The following is a 19,549-nucleotide window of genomic DNA, read 5'->3' on the forward strand; positions in this document are numbered from 1 at the left end:
TCTCTTCTCGGACCATTACCAGCACGGAACTCGATGGACTTTTTCACAGCGGTAGTTTCCGACAGTGTCTACCGGTGTCGGTCCTTCGTCAGCCATGAAGAACAGCACTTTGGTGCTGTTTGGACGCATTTGGCAATGGCGTAGTCACAGATCACGTTTCTGCACTTACCTCGCGCACACTAATCACTTGCCTACACGCCGGTGCTCATATATCCGCATGGATCCTAGAGCTAATGAGTAACTGTATCACAACAATGCAAATTCCTAAACTGTGGAGGAAAGCTCGGGTATTGCGTTATTAAAACCAGGGAAAGACCCAGCTGAAGCTAAAAATTTCCGGCCTGTGTCACTGCTTTGTCATTTATTTAAAGTGCTGGAGCGAATGATCCTCAAACGCATAGCTGATAATGTGGACAAAGCCCTTATTAACGAACAAGCTGGATTTCGACCAGGAAAACCATGCTGCGGCCAAATCCTTAATCTCACACAGTACATCGAAGACGGCTATCAGAGAGGAGAAGTAACTGGGGTGGCATTCCTGGATCTCAGTGCGGCATATGACACAGTTAACCATAAGTTGCTTACCCAGAAAGTGTATAATGTCACTAAGGACTACACCCTTTCTATGTTCGTACAATGCATGCTACAGAACAGACGCTACTATGTAACCTTACAATCTAAAAACAGCCGATGGAGGACACAGAAAAATGGACTTGCACAGGGTAGTGTCTTAGCTCCAATATTATTTAACATCTATACCAATGATCTTCCCATCAGCCACCAGACACGAATGTTCATATATGCTGATGATGCAGCAGTGGCCACTCAGGATAAAACCTTTGAACAAGTGGAGGAGAATCTCACAGGAGCCTTAACAGAACTTGCTACCTATTACGACGGCAATAATCTCAAACCAAACCCTAGTAAATCTCAAGTATCCGCCTTCCATCTTAGGAACAAACAAGCCAAACGGAAACTCCGAGTCATGTGGCAAGGGGAAGAGCTGAAACACACATACAGCCCAAAATACCTGGGAGTAACACTGGACAGAGCACTTACTTTTAAGCAGCACTGTCACAACACTAAAAAAAAGGTCTGTGCCAGGAACAACATACTGCGGAAGCTAACAGGTTCATCGTGGGGAGCTCAACCGCATGTTTTGCGCACCACGGGTCTGGTGCTGAGTATCTCAGCAGCGGAATATGCGGCGCCAGTTTGGAGGAACTCTGCTCACACTAAACAAGTTGACGTCGCCGTAAACGAAACTGTACGTATTGCCACAGGATGCCTCAAACCAACTCCCACAGACATCATTTATCCCATCATAGGCATAGCACCACCCACTATTCGCAGACAAGTAGCCGCCGAGATCGAAAGATCAAAACAAAAGAATGATCCTCGACACCCGATGCACATGCAACGAAAACAACGTGTCCGGTTGAAATCCCGCAGGAGTTTCAGTGAAACTACTGAAGAGCTCGCCACCAAGCCCGTCGCAAGACGGCTACCTCTTTGGGAAGAAATGGTGCCACACTCCACAATGGAATTACTTGATGAGGGATCTGCAGGATTTCAACTACCTTTTACAACTTGGAGGTCATTAAACCGGCTGCGCACTGGAGTAACTAGGTGCAAATCAAACCTATTTAAATGGGGTTACAGTGACAGCGATAGGTGTGAATGCGGAGCAATACAGGACTTGGACCACCTACTGATTTGCCCAGATATGTCTATAACATGCACTAAAGGTGATATTTTGAAAGTCAATGACAAAGCAATCTACGTTGCTAAGTACTGGGAAGGGAAGATATAATTGGTGCATCCGGATACGGAAGAAGAAGAATCGGAGCCGCGCTACGTTTCATATACGCACCAGCAAGCAATCCGTCCCTGACAATAAAAGAGTCGTCCTATTGCATTCAGTGTAGTATTGATGTGGCAGGCGCACAGTCCTCAGACAGAAGTTTACTCTTTCGTTTTCTGTCAAGTCTTTAGCGTTGTCGCCGTTAATGACACATAAGTAACGTGAAGACTGGTTTTTATTTTCTTACTTTCATTCACCGTAGATTGTAGTTTTAGAAGTGTGACTTTACATCGCCTACAGTATAACAGTCGTAGGTCTCTTGACACTACGATATTCTTGTAGCTGAGTGCTTGAGTTACTGCATTCGGCAGTATTATCGTACACTAACATGACGAAAGTTGTGGAATAGCAATATGCACAGAAACAACTAGCTGTAGTATCGTACACAAGACATAAAATGGCAGTGCATTGGCGGATATGTAATTTGTACTCAGACGATTCGTGTGAAAAGGTGTCCGACTCGAATATGGTCGCATTATGGGAATTACCAGACTTTGAATGCGGAATGGTAGTTGGAGCTAGATGCACGGGACATTCTATTTCGAAAGTCGTTAGGGAATTCAATATTCGGAGATCAACAGTGTCACGAGTGTGCCGAGAATACCACGTTCAGGCAATACCTCTCACCACGGCCAACGACCGAGAGCAGCGGGGTTTGCGTAACGTTGTCAGTGCTAACAGACAAGTAACGCTGCATAAAATAACCGTGGAAATCAATAAGGGCCGCACGACGAACGTATGCGTTAGGACAGTGTGGGAAATTTTGATGTTAATGGGTTATGGCAGCAAACAACCGACGCCAGTGCCTTTGCTATCAGCACGACATCGCCTGTAGCGCATCTTCTTGGCTCGTGACCATATCGGTTCGACCCTAGACGACTATAAAACCGTGGCCTGGTGAGATGAAGTCCGATTTTAGTTGGTAAGTGCTGACGGTAGGTTTCAAGTGTGGCCCAGACCCCACGAAACCGTGGACTCAAGTGGCGAACAAGGTACTGTGCAAGATGATAGTGTCTCGATAACGGTGTGGGCTGTTTTTACATGGAATGGACTGGGTCCTCCGGTTCATTTGAACCGATCATTGACTAAGAGTGGTTATTTCCGGCTTCTTTGCATCCATTCGTGAACTTCACTGTCCCGAACAATGATGCCATGTCACCGGAGCACAGTTCTTCGCGATTGGTTTGAAGAACATTCTGGACAATTCCAGCGAATGATTTGGCCACCCAAATCTCCCGACATTAATCCCATCGAACATTTAGGGGACATAATCTAGTGGTCAGTTCGTGGACATCATCCTGCATCGGCAACACTTTCGCAATTTCGGGCGCCTATAGAAGCAGCATGCCTCAATATATTCTGCAGGGGACGTCCAACGACTTGTTGAGTCCCTGTTACGGCGAGTTGCTACACTCCGCCTGAAAAAAGAAGGTCCGACACGTTATTAGGAGGTGTCACATGACTTCTGTCACTGCAGAATAGTGTCTCAAAAGAGAGCATCCGACAACTCGGTGCGCGACTGGATGATTTGTTCAAGACAATGTGAGCTCTGACTCTGGTCCTGTGTTAATGATCGCATCCAATGTATAATGTGTATAATACGTTAGCAATAATTCATTCATGTAGGAGCATTCCGAAAGCAGTATTTTCTTCAATCTATAATCGCAATGGTTTTTTTTTCCTATTGGCTACCGATTTCTCAACCCATTCTATGATACAAAACCACAGTACATAGTTAAAATATTAATAATCCAAGAAATATTTACAAAATACAGTATTTTCTCTCTCTGACAGCGAACTTACGGTACAGAGTGCAAGTTAGAAACATTGTAGGTAGCCCATTTCTCCTGCCACGCATTCGTCACGCTCGCTTCGCAAGCTGGTGTATCAAACACTAAAAATAATAGTCTATGTACAGACATTCTTTTTTCATTCATACGAGTCACATTATAAACGATATCCAAACAATAAAAATAGCACGAAAAAATAAAATTTACGAAATCGCATAACAAAACAAAGATTAACATAGTCTCTACTGTAATAAAACATTCAAAGCAAAATAGAAAATTTAGCTAGCCATGTTTACATTCATAGCTTATATACGGTTTATGTTACTATAAAACATCGATGTGACTACGAAACATTTAATCAAGTAAATATCATCATAATGATAGCATTATACACTGAACTGCTAAAAAAACTGGTATAGGCATGCATATTCAAATACAGTGACGTGTTAACATGCAGAATACGGAGCTGCGACAGCAACGCCTATATAAGGCAACAAGTGTCTAGCGCAGTTGTTAGATCGGTTACTGCTGCTACAATGGCAGGTTACCAAGATTTGAGAGAGTTTGAACGTGGTGTTAGAGTCAGCGCAAGAGCGATGGGACACAGCATCTCCGAGGTAGCGATTAAGTTGGGATTTTCCCGTACGACCATTTCACGAATGTACCATGAATAACCGAGCGAGGTGGCGCAGTGGTTAGACACTGGACTCGCATTCGGGAGGACGACGGTTCAATCACGCGTCCGGCCATCCTGATTTAGGTTTTCCGTGATTTCCCTAAATCACTCCAGGCAAATGCCTGGATGGGTCCTTTCAAAGGGCACGACCGACTTCCTTCCCCGTCCTTCCCTAATCCGATGAGACCGATGACCTCGGTGTCTGGTCTCCTTCCCCAAAACAACCCCCCCCCCCAAATGTACCATGAATATCAGAAATCAGATAAAACATCAAATCTCCGACATCGCTCGAGCGGAAAAAGATCCTGCGAGAACGGGACCAACGACGACTGAAGAGAATCGTTCACCGTGAGAGAAGTGCAACCCTTCCGCGAATTGCTGCAGATTTCAATGCTGACAAGTGTCAGCGTGTGAACCATACAACGAAACATCATCGATTTGAGCTGTTGATGGCTGGAAACATGTTGCCTGGTCGTTTCAAATTGTGTCGAGCGGCTGGACGTGTACTGGTATGGAATTCATGGACCCTGCAAGTCAGCAGGGAGCTGTTCAAGCTGGTGGAGGCTCTGTAATGTTGTGGGACGTGTTCAGTTGGAGTGATATGGGACCCCTGATACAAACAGACTCGACTCTGACAGGTGACACGTACGTAAGCATCCCATCTGATCAATTGCATCCACTCATGTCCATTTTGCGTTCCGAAAGACTTGGGCAATTCCAGCAGGGCAATTCGACACCCTAGACGTCCAGAACTGCTACAGAGTGGCACTAGGAAGACTCTTCTAAGTTTAAACACTTCCGCTGGTTACCAAACTCGCAAGACATGAGCACTATTGAGCATATCTCGGATGCCTTGCAACGTGCTTTCCAGAAGAGATCTCCACCCCTCGTATTCTTACGGATTCGTGGACAGTCCTGCAGGATTCATGGTGTCAATTCCCTCCAGCACTACTTCAGACATTAGTCGAGTTCGTGCTACATCGTGTTGCGGAACTTCTGCGTGCTTGCTGGGGCCCTACAAGATATTAGGCAGGTGTGCCAGTTTCTTTGGCCCTTCAGTGTACATTGAAAACAATGAAGTATTTTTGTTCAAAGGATATTCAGCGTGTAGGGGGGCTAGCGGCGCAGTGAGGCCAAGTGTTTCCCTGCAGCTGCGAACTGACGATATCTGTCCGCTTTTCCAGTGTTGTGTTTATCCCACTAGTTTCCGTGTGTACGCTGGGGTTCTGGGCTGCGCGGAATCGTATTTCCTCCACACGGTGTTGCAGTTTATCAACCCGCCACGGCCTTGATAAACACTCCTCGTACGTATCGTGCAGTTGTGAGAGGTTGCATCGATCTGCTGCGGTATTGGGAGAAGGGCACAACATTCATTCATACAACCGCTCTGTGCTGTGGCTGTAATCCTATTACGGCACTCTAATCTAATACTTATGTTTTAATGTTCTAATCCCGGCAGCGCTGTGAGTCTGTAAGTGATGAGATCACTTTAGGTACGTAGTTAACTTTTGTATCCCAATTTAAAATAATAAGTCTAGTTTAAGATAACAGGGGCCTTAGAAACATACTATTTTAAATACATGGCACTGGAAGGGAGGTCATAGATCATTAACTGACTCTCGCAGAGTAATACTTAGCCTCAATGCGCTGCTGACCCCTCTGGATGCTGAATATCTTTTCGAAAAAAAACACTTTCGAGTTTTCACTGAATGATGATAATATTATGACGACATTTACTCGATTAAATGGTTCATGTTCATATCGATGTTTTATAGAGGTAAAAAATCGTATACAAACTGTGCATGCAAATATGGTCGCCTAAATTTGCTATTTTTTCTCTTTTTTTGGTGTGGGGGCTGTTTCATTCTTTGTTTTATTACGTGCTTTCGTACGTTTTATTTTTTCGTGCTAGTTTTATTCTTTGGTTTTTGTATCATGTGACCCTTTTTTAAGAAAGAAGAATCTCTTATCATTGCCGGACGCAGTTTACTTCTATTTAAACCTTGATTTGACCTTTACTTTTATTAGTTGAAACACCTGTTCGGAAAGCTAGCGTGACGGCTGCTTACCAAGGCAATGGGGCTACCTTCATACATATTTTAAGGCAGTATTTTGTACCATATGTTTGCTTTCATAGAGAGAAAATATTTTGTAAATGTTTCTTGCGTTACTAATTTCAGTGTTTACTATGATTTATTTGATCATAGAGTGATCTGAGGATGGAATTGTATATCGAAAGCGGTATACTCTAAGAAAAATAAAAAAATTGTGATTACAAGCTAAAAAAACATTCTTCTGACTGTGTTGATGGATTTAGTCGACTTACTAACACACATCTCGCTCACTCACTAGAAGCAAGAAAAAAATGTTATTTTTTTTATTTTATTCGAACGTGCAATCACTCTGCACACAGGAGTTGCGAGAGAGGAAATACAGCGAATAAAGAATATTATTAAGTGTTTAAAAGGATTGTGGGATGAGCAGAAATGTATATTGAAAAGTCATTCATGAGGTTTTGAATACTCAACGAATTATTCACTTGAAAAAGAATGACACTCATGAGAGGTCGCTGCCTATTCTTGATGGACCACAGTGGTGCTGCAGTGAAAAACAAACTACACATTAATTCATAGCACCAGTCTTACACGACAGTCAGACAAAACAGAAGACTGTGCTGTTTGTTCTACTAGAACAGATGATCCATTTTTTTGTATTCGACATAGGTTATGGGTAGCTGAGGGCTCTTGACGTAAACATCACTATCTGAAACCGAAATGAGGACCAGTGACACCACGAGTCCACATGACGATCACCACGTGACTAACGCACTGACGAGAGAACATTCCCAGGAGTAAATAAGCGTTCTTGATGAAACTCCACCGGTGTGTAGAAGGGTAAAATAATGCAATACGTATTTTTTGGTTATTGTCTTATTTTACTTTTAAGGGGTAAAGCACACCCCAAAACGTAATTTGGCCTATTAAATTTAGAGGGAATATCTTCGAAACCAATGTCTACAAAAATGTGTTTCATATAGAAATTGAAATGTAGTTCACGATCTTGAATAGTGTATAATCAACTTTTTCAATAATTTGAAATTTTTTAAAATGCCTCAACGCCATTAATTAATTTTCAAAAATGAAAATTTTTGTTACAACATAAATTAAAGGAGCTTTCATACCGCATCCATCCTGCTGGTTCCCGAAATACCTTTTTTGTGAAATAAGCTGTGCGAAACGTGCTCTCGGGGTATTTTCAACATACATAATTCACATATCTAAACGTTCGTTATTATTCTAATTATTTACTTATTTTTCTTTCTACTTTAAATTGTTGTTTTATGTTTCACATTCACTATTTTTTTGTTTATTAGTTTACCGTTTTACATATGTGTATTTTGTTACTTGAAAATAATAAGTAACTCATTATTTTGCTTCAAAATTATTACAATAATGACAATCTATAAAGAAATGCTCAGAACATAACTTTTTACGCCATGCACATAAAATGAATGAAATTTCTCCACATAATACAAACAATGGGCAACACAGTATTAAACAAAATTCAGCAGGAATCTCAAATTATGGCGGGATATTTTCTAAATATTCTGATTTGTACCAGTAAATTAGGCAAAAATTGGGAAGACGATTGATTATGTACTGGTGACTGCAACTTGATTATATTGTTTCTCAACTGGAGATTGACATCATAAGTATTCAGCAGAACTAGATTTGAAAATCTTCACGAAAGTTATTTCAAGATCGAAAGCTGTATATGTCCAACGGCTGTACCTGCCCCGCCGAGTCTTTTGGGATCACCAGATGAATAAGTTCTTTGTCCTCAGGTAGGACGCTCGGAACGATTTTTCACACTGACCACCTCCCTTTTCATAGTTTTTTTTAAGCTAATGGACCGTTTGGACCTAGGATTTCAGAAGCTCTTTTTGAAGCCCCAAATATTCTTGTGACGCCATCAAAATCCACTAAACTATTGTCTGACGACGTCAAAATACATTCGAGAGACGTTTCCTTTCCCAGTGTGGGAAAATTATATGTATTATTTTAGTTTCTGGGGGTGGTCAATGTGAGAAAACCGTTTTGGGTGTCGTACCTGAGTCCAAGGACCTTGTCTATCTTGCGATCCAAAAAGACTCGACAGGACAGGTTCATCAGTTGGATATACGTCGCCTTCGATGTTGGTAGAAGTTTGCGAGAAAATTTTCAGATCTATTACTGTTGAACGATTATGTTTTCAATCTCCACTTGAGAAATAATATAATCGATCTGCAGCCACTGGTACATTATCAATTCTGTTCGCAAAGGTTTTCTATAGTACTGAAATATGCCTGGTATAAATGATGATATTTAAAGGATCACGCATCAATATTTCCTGTTGAATTTTGTTTTGTATTGTGTTGTTCGTCTTGAGTATTACGTGAAGACATTTCATTCATTTGATGTGCATGGTGTAAAAAAGTTATGCTTTAAGCATTTGTTTACACGTTATCAGTTTTGTAATGATTTCGTGTCATAATAATGAGTTACTTGATATTTTCAACTAACAAAATACATGTATGTGAAAACATAAACTAAAGAAAGTAATAAAAACTTGAAAGCGCAACGTATAACAACAGTTTAAAACATATAACAAAAATAAATAAAACAAATAAGTACAATAATAAAGAACGTTTAGATATTTTAATTAATTGCGTTGAAAATACTCTGACAGCACATTGTTTACACCTTATTTTCTAAATATTTTGTTTCTGAATCCAGCTTCGTCACACTAGGATGGATATGATGTGAAACCTCTTTAATTTATGTTGTAACACGTTTTCAATCTTCAAAATTAATTAATGGTAGTGGGATATTTTCAGAAATTTCTAATTCTTACAAAAATCGATTATAAGGATTTCAGTAACGTCCATTACATTTCAACTTTTAGATGAAACAATTTTCTTCTATACTTTGGTTTCAAGGATTCCTTCTATACCTAATAGGCCAAAGTATCTTTCGGGGTGTGTTTTTCTCCTTAAAAGTGAAATTGGGCGAACGCAAAAAATACATATTGCATTATTCTGACTCATACAACTTAAGTTTCATCAAGATCGTTAGTTTACACCTGGGAATGTTCCTAGTGAGTAAAATGAGGCAGTGATTAACGCACTGTATTTCTGTTGCCCACCATTTCAAGTGAGTTATAGGGTCCTCCTAATTCCTGCCCATTTTGACGATACTACCAGAAAAGATGGTGATGTTATCTATGGCAGTCTGTTTGGCACCTGTCACATTCCAACATCACAGAAAGCGTTTGGCAGTTGCTAGAACACTTTTCAAACTGTGTAAACTGTGAAAACAAGTTGGACTTTTTCTGTCTTTCATGGATTTACGTCCTGCACAACCTAATTGATACTACACATAAATACTTCTAAAATCCTTCATTGAGATTCAGAAACAACCTGTAAAATAGTAAAAATCTATTCTGCCGTCTGAGCTTGGTAAAACAATTTCATGCTTATTAAAAAAATGGTTCAAATGGCTCTAAGCACTATGGAACTAAACATCTGAGGTCATCAGTCTCCTAGACTTAGAACTACTTAAATCTAACTAACCTAAGGACATCACACACATCCATGCCCGAGGCAGCATTCGAACCTGCGACCGTAGCAACAGCGCGGTTCCGGACTGAAGCGCCTAGAACTTCTCGACCACAGCGGCCGGCTGCTTATTAAAGGAAACATAAACAGCGAAGACTAATCATCGAAGATTCACAATTCGTATTGTCATTTATAACACAATTTTGAAACTTAATTGGAGGGCCAAACGCATAAAAAATCAGGGTTTCGAAGAGAACCCGTGGTACGAGTTCAGTGGATATGCTAGTCAAACATTCCGACGATCTTAAAATCTGCTCCGTATACCCAGTCGTCACTTCCCAAATGCGTGTCATCATGTTGTAGCTCATAATGAAAGTTCCTAACATAGCGATACTGTATCTTAATTCAGTCTGAAACGTTGCTGAAACCTCGGCAACATGTTCTTGACCCTCCAGTGTGCAGAGGAACACAACAAAAACCATCTCAAAATAATCGCACAACAAGATGGTCAATTGAAACCGTTAGGAGAACTGCAAAATACCGACACCTTAATGTTTACTTACTGCCTTTGAATACGTAGATCACCGATCATGCTGATCAGGCACATACAATCTTCTTCAGTGTGAAGAGACGAGTGCTTGTTTCTGTTGAAGTCTCCCCATTCAGGACGACAACGGGCCGCTGTGGCCTAGCGGTTCTAGGCGCTTCGGTCCGGAACCGCGCTGTTGCTAGGTCGCAGGTTCGAATCCTGCCTCGGACATGGATGTGTGTGATGTCCTTAGGTTAGCTAGGTATAAGTAGTTCTAAGTCTAGGGGACTGATGATCTCAGATGTTAAGTCCCATAGTGCTTAGAGCCATTTGAACCATAAATGAAAGTTAGTATGCATGTTTCTACGTCTGAAAGATGACGTCTATTCAAATTTTGCCCCAGTCGCATAAGAGTGGCGCTAGTAGCACCCCTATGAGAATGCAAATCAGATTCGCTTCAAATACACGCCGTAACTGGCGTGAACGTCACTTAAAAATTCACATTGGAAGTGGTGAGTTGATGTTAGTCAAGAATGCCTTTAAGGCGACAAAGACGCCATTACCAACTCCTCACTGAGTTCCAACGCGGTCGTGTGATAGGGCTTCGAGAAACTAGATGTCCCTTCTAGCTGAATATTCCTTGTGCGATATTGCAAAAAGACGTGAAAGAAATGTGGCTTCTGAACGTAACTGGTGGAAGCGGTGGTCATGAGAACGTACGGTCGCAAGAAGACCGGGCTCCGGAGGGCCACGTGGCACTATCGAGAAGGAGGGCCATCACGTTGGGCGTATGGCTCTGGCCCATCACACAGCAATTTCAGCAGCACCTCGCACCACAGTGACACAACGAACTGTTAGAAAATAGTTACTTCAAGGGCAGCTCCGAGTCATACGCCCTGTAGCGTGCATTTCACTGAACTCCAACCACCGCCACTTGCGATTTCAGTGGTGTCAAGCGAGAGCCCACAAGATGATGATGATGTTTGGTTTGTGGGGCGCTCAACTGCTCGGTTGTCAGCGCTCGTACAAATTCTCAACCTTTTCTCAGTCCGATCTCGCCACTTTTCAGGAATGATGATGGAATGATGAGGACAACACAGTCATCTCGAGGCAGGTGAAAATCCCTGACCCCGCCGGGAATCGAACGCAGGACCCCGCGCTCGGGAAGCGAGAACGCGACCGCGAGACCACGTGCCGCGGACAGCCCACAAGAGGGCAGGGTGGAGGTCTGTAGCATTTTCTGATGACAGCTGGTTCTGCCTTGGTGCCAGGGATGGCCATTTTTTGGTTAGAAGGGCCTGTAACGAACCTGCTTGCGTGCTAGACACACTGGGTGTACACCTGGAGCAATGGTCTGGGGTGCGATTTCTCGATTTCGTTTCACAGCAGGAGCACTCTCGTAGTTATCCCACGCACTCTGACAGCAAATTTGTGCATCAGTCTGTTGATTCGGCCTGTTGCGCTGTCATTGGTGAACTGTATTCCGGGGGGTGGTTTCGAACACGATAACACTCGCGACACATACCGCTGTTGTAACTCAACATGCTCTACAGAGTGTCGACATATTACCTTGGCCTGCTCGATCAACAGATGTCTATCCAGTCAAGCACATCTGGGACATCACCGGACGACAACTCCAGCGTCATCCGCAACAATCATTAACGGTCCATATATTAACCGACCGGGTGCAACTAGCAAGGAACTCCATCTCACAAACTGAACATCCGGCACCTGCACAGCACAATGCATGCATGTTTGCATTCAGGATTGTGACTTTCACTCCGTTTTATGATGTACCAGCATTTCGCATTTGCAGTGGCGTATCTCGCGTATACATTAACTTGTGATCTTACATTGCTAATCACTTAAATGTCTTATCTAGACGAATGTATTCCCGAAATTTCATTACTCTACATTAATTATTTTTGGTGCTGTGATTATTTTTCCGTCAGTGTAGTATAGGTAGGAACTTCAAAAAGTTAGTAACCCATGTCATGCCCCTCTGTGACCTTTAGGCAACGAGAGTCTCGCATTGTCAGAAGAGAGCAGATGTCCCGCGTTTCCTGCAGAGACATTTCTGTTGCGGTGCAGACAACAGGCGCAGCGCAGTGTGAAGCGTACTTGAAAGCTCAATTGCGGGGGACGGTATTGTGAACAAGATGTCCACATTTCAAACCGATTCACCGTGAAATTCTGGCGATATATGAAGCAACTGCAACGTCGACTGCATCAGTAGTGATATGATGTGAATAGTTTGACCAAAGCGTGGGTGACGCGGTTAGTGAAGTCCAGTACATGCACCATGGGGTTTCCACCTTCTCGGCAAGTTGAATGAACATAAGGGAGAAATACATTTTCATACGGTGAGGCCAGTCACACAGCGGTTCTCGAATGGCTCCATCGAAAAGGAATGGATTTCAATGATCGAGGAACTGAACTGTTCGTAGAATGTTCCGGACTTTTCTTACAGAGATCTGGTGACTGCGTTGAAAAATAGTGTTATGTATTTGTATCACTTTGAAGTATAGTGTTTAACTTGGCCTATGACAATAATATGTAACTTAGTTTTGGAAGTCCCATCGCACACCTTATCTCTTTTATCTAGACCAGACCAGATTACCTTTTGCCAGGAAGAAAAATAAAAGCTGGCCGCTGTGATCGAGCGGTTCTAGGCGCTTCAGTCCGGAACTGCGCTGCTGCTACGGTCGCAGGTTCGAATCCTGCCTCGGGCATGGATGTATGTGATGTCCTTAGGTTAGTTAGGTTTAAGTAGTTCTAATTCTAGGGGACTGATAACCTCAAATGTTAAGTCCCATAGTGCTTAGAGCCATTTGAACCATTTGATAAATAAAAAAAAACGTGCCAAGCAGCTGTTGTCTAGTAACCAGCACGAATGCCTTTTTTGCGTCTTTGTTAGTTACGAAGATAAGATCAGCATGTAAATCAGCACTATTTCTTCAAGTATCACCGTACATTTTTTATTCGGTGAACCACTTCCTCGTCACGATACCTGTTCAAAAACATATTACAGTGTACCATTCACGGAAACATGACGTTGTCAGAAATGTGACACAAAACTGACATGTATTCTCCTGTACTAGCACACAGCGCAGTGAATATAACTCGCCCAACTACACACAAACCTTGAACTGAAAACAGTAGACTGAACTTAAAGCACATTCAGTCAATTTTGTGTTTTGTTTTTATTGCGTTATGTTTACATGAGTGGTACACTGTGTACGTTTCTGAATTGGAGTTTCGGATAGCATGTGGATTATAGAATAAAAATATAGAGTACTATTTAAAACAGATGTACTGCTATCCATAACTTTGTAACGAGCAAAGTTATAAGAAAGGCAAATATGCTGAGTAATGTTCTGGTAGCTAAACTACAATGGCCAGATACATTCTTTATTTTGCTTCTGCACAAATACATACTTGGAGCGGTCTAGATAAATGGGGCCCCTTTGTATATGACAGATATATCTGTAATGTATTTGCACAATGACCTTGGTTTTACTGTTGTGAGAACAAATTTTGGGATCTCAAAAGTTTTTTCCTAAACGTTCGGCTCCCCATCTCCTCAAAATGACACCTCACCCTGTTTAATTCTAATCAACCATTTTTCTAATACTGGTAACCACTTGCGTACCGAGTGTAACACATACATTATGTGTATCCGGACACCTGGCTGAAACTGACATACAAGTTCGTGGTGCCTTCCAACGGTAATGCTGGAATTCAATATAGTGTTGGCCCAACCTTAGCCGTGATGACAACTTTCACACTCGCAGGCATACGTTCAATCAGGTGCTGGAAGGTTTCTTGGGAATGGCAGCCCATTCTTCACGGAGTGCTGCACTGAGGACAGGTATCGATGTCGGTCGGTGAGGCCTGGCACGAAGTCGGCGTCCCAAAACACCCCAGAGGTGTCCTATAGGATTCAGGTCAGGACTCTGTGCAGGCCAGTCCATTACAGGGATTTTATTGTCTTGTAACCACTCCGCCACAGGCCGTGCATTGTGAACTGGTGCTCGGTCGTGTTGAAAGATGAAATCGTCATCCCCGAATTGCTCTTCAACAGTGGGAAGAAAGAAGGTGCTTAAAACATCAATGTAGGCCTGTGCTGTAACATTGCCACGCAAAACAACAAGGGTTGCAAGCCCCCTCCCTGAGAAACACGACCACATCATAACACCAACGCCTCCGAATTTTACTGTTGGCACTACACACGCTGGCAGATGACGTTTACCGGATATTCGCCATACTCCACACAACGTTTTTCCACTGTTCAATCGTCCAATGTTTACGCTCCTTACACCGAGCGAGGCGTCGTTTGGCAATTACCGTCGTGATGTGTGGCTTATGAGCAGCCGCTCGACCATGAAATCCAAGTTTTCTCAAAAATGTTCAAATGTATGTGAAATCTTATGGGACTTAACTACTAATGTTATCAGTCCCTAAGCCTACAACGAATTAACCTAAATTAACCTAAGTACAAACACACACACCTATATATGAAGGTAGCATCTGTTCCCGAAAGAACAGTTACCGTGGATGACCATGCAGCTTTGCTAGAAATGAAATGATAATTAAATGGACACCCTAGCTGCAAACAGGCGTTGTTGTACTTCATTGGGGACATGTTGAAAATGTGTGCCCCGACCGGGACTCGAACCCGGGATCTCCTGCTTACGTGTCCCCAATGAAGTACAACAACGCCTGTTTGCAGCTAGGGTGTCCATTTAATTATCATTTCATTTCTAGCAAAGCTGCATGGTCATCCACTGTAACTGTTCTTTCGGGAACAGATACTAGCTTCATATATAGTTAAAACATTGCTTCCCGGCCATTGACCTTCTTGTGCGAACGCACACGCTATGCCCGAACTCGTACGGGACTTGGTAGATTAATCTGCCACGAGTAATGAGTATGATGGGCAAACATCTATTAGGCGCACTACGAATGTAGTGGTGTGGACATGTTGGGAATGTGGATCTCACGGGGAGCGTGCAAGGGATAAGTCCCTGCAGACGCACTATCCTCTGTGCCCGCGGTGGCTCAGATGGATAGAGCGTCTGCCATGTAAGCAGGAGATCCCGGGTTCGAGTCCCGGTCGGGGCACACATTTTCAACATGTCCCCAATGAAGTACAACGCCTGTTTGCAGCTAGGGTGTCCATTTAATTATCATTACACACACCTATGCCCGAGGGAGGACTCGAACCTCCGCCGGGATCAGCCGCACAGTCCATGGCTGCAGGGCCTAAGACCGCTCGGCTAATCCCGCGCCAAGTTTTCTCACCTCCCGCCTAACTGTCATAGTACTTGCAGTGGATCCTGATGCAGTTTTGAATTCCTGTGTGACGGTCTAGATAGATGTCTGCCTATTACATATTACGACCCTTTTCAACTGTCGGCTGTCTCTATCAGTCAACAGAGGAGGTCGGCCTGTACCCTTTTGTGCTGTACGTGTCCCTTCACGTTTCCACTTCACTATTACATCGGAAGCAATGAACCTAGGGATGCTTAGGAGTGTGGAAATCTCGCGTACAGATGTATGACACAAGTAATACCCAGTCACGTGACCACGTTAGAAGTCCGTGAGTTCCGTGTAGCGCCCCATTCCGCTCTCCCACGATGTCTAATGACTACTGAAGTCGCTGATATGGAGTACCTGGCAGTAGGTGGCAGCACAATGCACCTAATACGAAAAACGTACTTTTTGGGGGTGTTCAGATACTTTTGTTGACATAGTGTATGATAGCACTCTTACTATCGAAAATACAGTGACGGAAAAAAATCACAACACCATGTGCGACATTAACGAAAGTTGGTAGGCGTGTTCCTACCCCTGAAAGACGACGTCTATTCCGTTTTCACCCCAGTCGCATGAGAGTGGCGCTAGTAGTGTCACTATAAGGATGCAGGTGAGGTTTGCTTTAAATACGAACTGTAATGGTCGTGGGCGTTAGTTACTTTCGAGAGCGGACGAGGTGAGTTGATGTTAGTCAAGAATGCCTTAAGACGACAAAGACGTCATTATCAACTAACTGAACGAGGTCATTTAGTTGGGCCACGGGAAGTCGTATGTTCCTTCTGCGATGCTGCAGAAAGACTTGGCAGAAATGTAGCCGCTAAAATGATTGCTAGCAGCGGTGGTCTCGAGAATGTATGGTCGCAAGAAGACTGGGCTCCGGACGACAATGTTGAACTGCCGAGACAGAAGACCATCGTTCTCGGCGTACGACTCTTTCGCATCGAACTGCAACTGCACCAGCAGTTTGAGCAGCAGTTGGCACCACGACGTCTCAACTGAATGTAACTATCGGTCACTCAGACCCACAAGCCCTGTAGCGTGCTTCGCAGTGACCCCAAACCTCCACCATTTGCGACTGCAGTCATGTCAAGCGAGAGCTCATTGGAGAGCGGAGTGAGGTCTTTTGTGTTTTCTGATGAAAGGTGGCTCTGCCACGATGACTGTGATGGCCGTGTGTTTGTCAGAGGGAGATCAGGTGATCGCCTGCAACCAGCCTTTCTGCGCGCTAGACACTTGGAATTAAGGTCTGGAGTGCGATTTCGTTTCGCAGCAGGAGCACTCTCTAGTTATCCCACGCACTCTGAATGCAAAATCGTACGTCAGTCTAGTGATTCGACTTGTTGTACCATTCATGAACTCTATTCCAGAGGGTGTTTTCCAGCGTGACAACGCTCTTCCACATACCGGTGTTGTAATCCACCATGGTCTACCGAGCGTCCACATGTTGCCTTGGCCTGCTCGATCATCACATCTGCCTCCAATGTAGCACATTTGAGACATCATCGGACGATAATTCCAGTTTCATCCACAACCATCATTAATCGTCCCTGTCTTCACCGACCAAGTGGAAATGGCATGGAGCTGCATCCCACAAACTGAATATCCGACACCTGCACAACACAATGGATGCACGTTTGCTTTCGGAGTTATGGCTTTTACACCGGTTTTTAATGCACCAGCACTGCACATCTGCCGTGACTTATCTCGCGCCTACATTAACTTGTGTACTCCCGAAATTTCATTACTCTTAATTATTTGTTGTTGTTGTGCTTTTTTCCGTCAGTGCATAATGAAATCAGTGCCTCGTATTTAATGCTGTTGCTAATTCAGACAAGAATATAAGGACGTGCTAACGTACCTTGTCAACGTTTATTCAGATATACATGAAAGAAAATGGAGAAAACTTCAACCTGAACTTATCTGGGTAAAACATCCTAAAAGTTCTATACAGTGTGGTCAGAAAATGTCTGAAACGCTTGTAGGGATGTTGCAGGGCAGGTTGTACTGAGATATGAATGTTACAAAAAAAATTCGATACGTTGCGCCGTTTCCGAGTTATTTAGCATTGAAGTTAGCCAATCAGATCGTCGCGCGCGTAAATTCAAGTTTCAGCTAACGAGACAAAGCAGTCGTTGGGCAACACGGCCCCTGGCAGGCCGCTTCAGTGTGAGCGCGACGCCCCGATTGGCTAAATTCTATGCTAAATAACTCGGAAACGGAGCAACGTATCGAATTTCTTTCTTAACATTTATGTCTGAGTACAACCTGCCCTGTAACATCCCTACAAGCAACTCACACATTTTCTGACCACCCTGTATATACGTACATATCATTCCGTAACTATGTTTGCTCATTGAGGGCAGGTGTTTTGCCAGTGAGTGTAGATCTCTCTTTCTTTTAGGATATTTAGTAATCTGCCTTTTCTGACCAGTGAGGAATTGTAATGTTGTTAGTGATTTCATTAGCAGAATGTGTGTACTCTCTCAAATGAGCATTAAATGCTGCAGGATTGAATTCACTAAAATTACATGTTCCCTAAACTTCGTTTTGAAGGTCCTCCCTGTTTGCCCAACATAAACCTTACGTCGGAGCGTATTTACCCGTTAGCAATAGTACTGTCAGCAGTAACTGGTCGATGCCGAAGTGTGAATTAACTCGATAGACACTACAGTAGGAGAAGCAACGTGCGAGCAGGACTGCTCCGACACGCCAATGTGCGACAGACGTGGGAGTGAACTCACCGATCATGATGGCAGCCCTGTTGGTGGTGCGCTTGGCCCTGTAGGTGAGCGGCCGTGTGACGGAGAAGTAGCGGTCGAAGGAGATGATGAGCAGGTTGAGCACGGACGCGTTGCTGGCCAGGTAGTCGAGCGCCAGCCACGTGTCGCAGATGTGCGGCCCGAGCGGCCAGTAGCCCAGGATCGTGGACACGGTGAACAGCGGCATCGAGATGAGCCCGATGGCCAGGTCGGCCACTGCCAGCGAGAACAGGAAGTAGTTGCTGATGGTCTGCAGCTGCTTGTCGATCTTGAACGAGATCATCACCATGGAGTTCCCGACGACGGTGACGAGGCTGAGGAAGCCGGCGACGATGGCGATGAGCACCATCTCCGGGATGGAGTATCGGCCCGACACCTCCGTCGCCGGGGGCGGCACCGTGCCGTTGAGCACCACGTCGGTGTCGTTCATTGCGTCTCTACGTCTTCATCTGCAGACAAAACGTACCACACACTCACATGGAGAAAACAAGCGCTCCGCGACATTATCAACTAATACCAACTATGCCAACACATGCATACACGTCTTTAATACGATACTTGAAAATTTTGGGTGGAATACGGGAAATAAAATGATTAAAGGCAACCAAGTACTGGTTGTACGTACATAGCAACATTTTTGAGTAACCGCCATTTTTCCCGTTTTCCTTCGTTCCTTAGAAGCTTCAAAATTCGTGGAGGTATGTTCCATCATAGGAACTAAATGAAAGGCAGTCTGTTTTTTTACCGGACGCGTTTCACTTTTTTTTATTTATGAAGCACCTTCAGTGGCCTGTAATATACAGGGATAAGTAAAATAATGTGAATACCTGTACTTACTTGGGAATGGTTTATTAATAAGGGAATGGACCCCATTTGCCCGTAATACAGCTACGATTCTTCTTGAAATACTGGCATATAATGATAGTATAGTCTCCAGTGGAGTGTTATGCCACTCTTTGATCAGAAAGTCTTCAAACTCTTGTAGTGAGCAGGAAGGTGGGCTCTAATACCGCCCA

At 43.6% G+C, this 19,549-nt stretch overlaps 1 protein-coding gene and 1 non-coding gene across 2 annotated transcripts in view; one reads left to right on the forward strand and one right to left on the reverse strand.

Moving 5' to 3' along the window:
- The window catches only part of LOC126249076 (D(1A) dopamine receptor-like), a 65,945-nt gene extending 46,982 nt beyond the window's left edge, over positions 1 to 18,963 (reverse strand). Inside the window, exon 1 of the mRNA XM_049950727.1 lies at positions 18,516 to 18,963. Coding sequence (XP_049806684.1) covers positions 18,516 to 18,963 — 448 coding nt within the window. The remainder of the gene's footprint in view (positions 1 to 18,515) is intronic.
- On the forward strand, positions 15,505 to 15,579 carry Trnat-ugu (transfer RNA threonine (anticodon UGU)). The gene has a single exon. It is a non-coding gene; the product is annotated as a tRNA-Thr (tRNA).
- Positions 18,964 to 19,549: the final 586 nt, after the last annotated feature.

Source organism: Schistocerca nitens, chromosome 3 (assembly GCF_023898315.1).
Source record: "Schistocerca nitens isolate TAMUIC-IGC-003100 chromosome 3, iqSchNite1.1, whole genome shotgun sequence".
NCBI lineage: Eukaryota > Metazoa > Arthropoda > Insecta > Orthoptera > Acrididae > Schistocerca > Schistocerca nitens.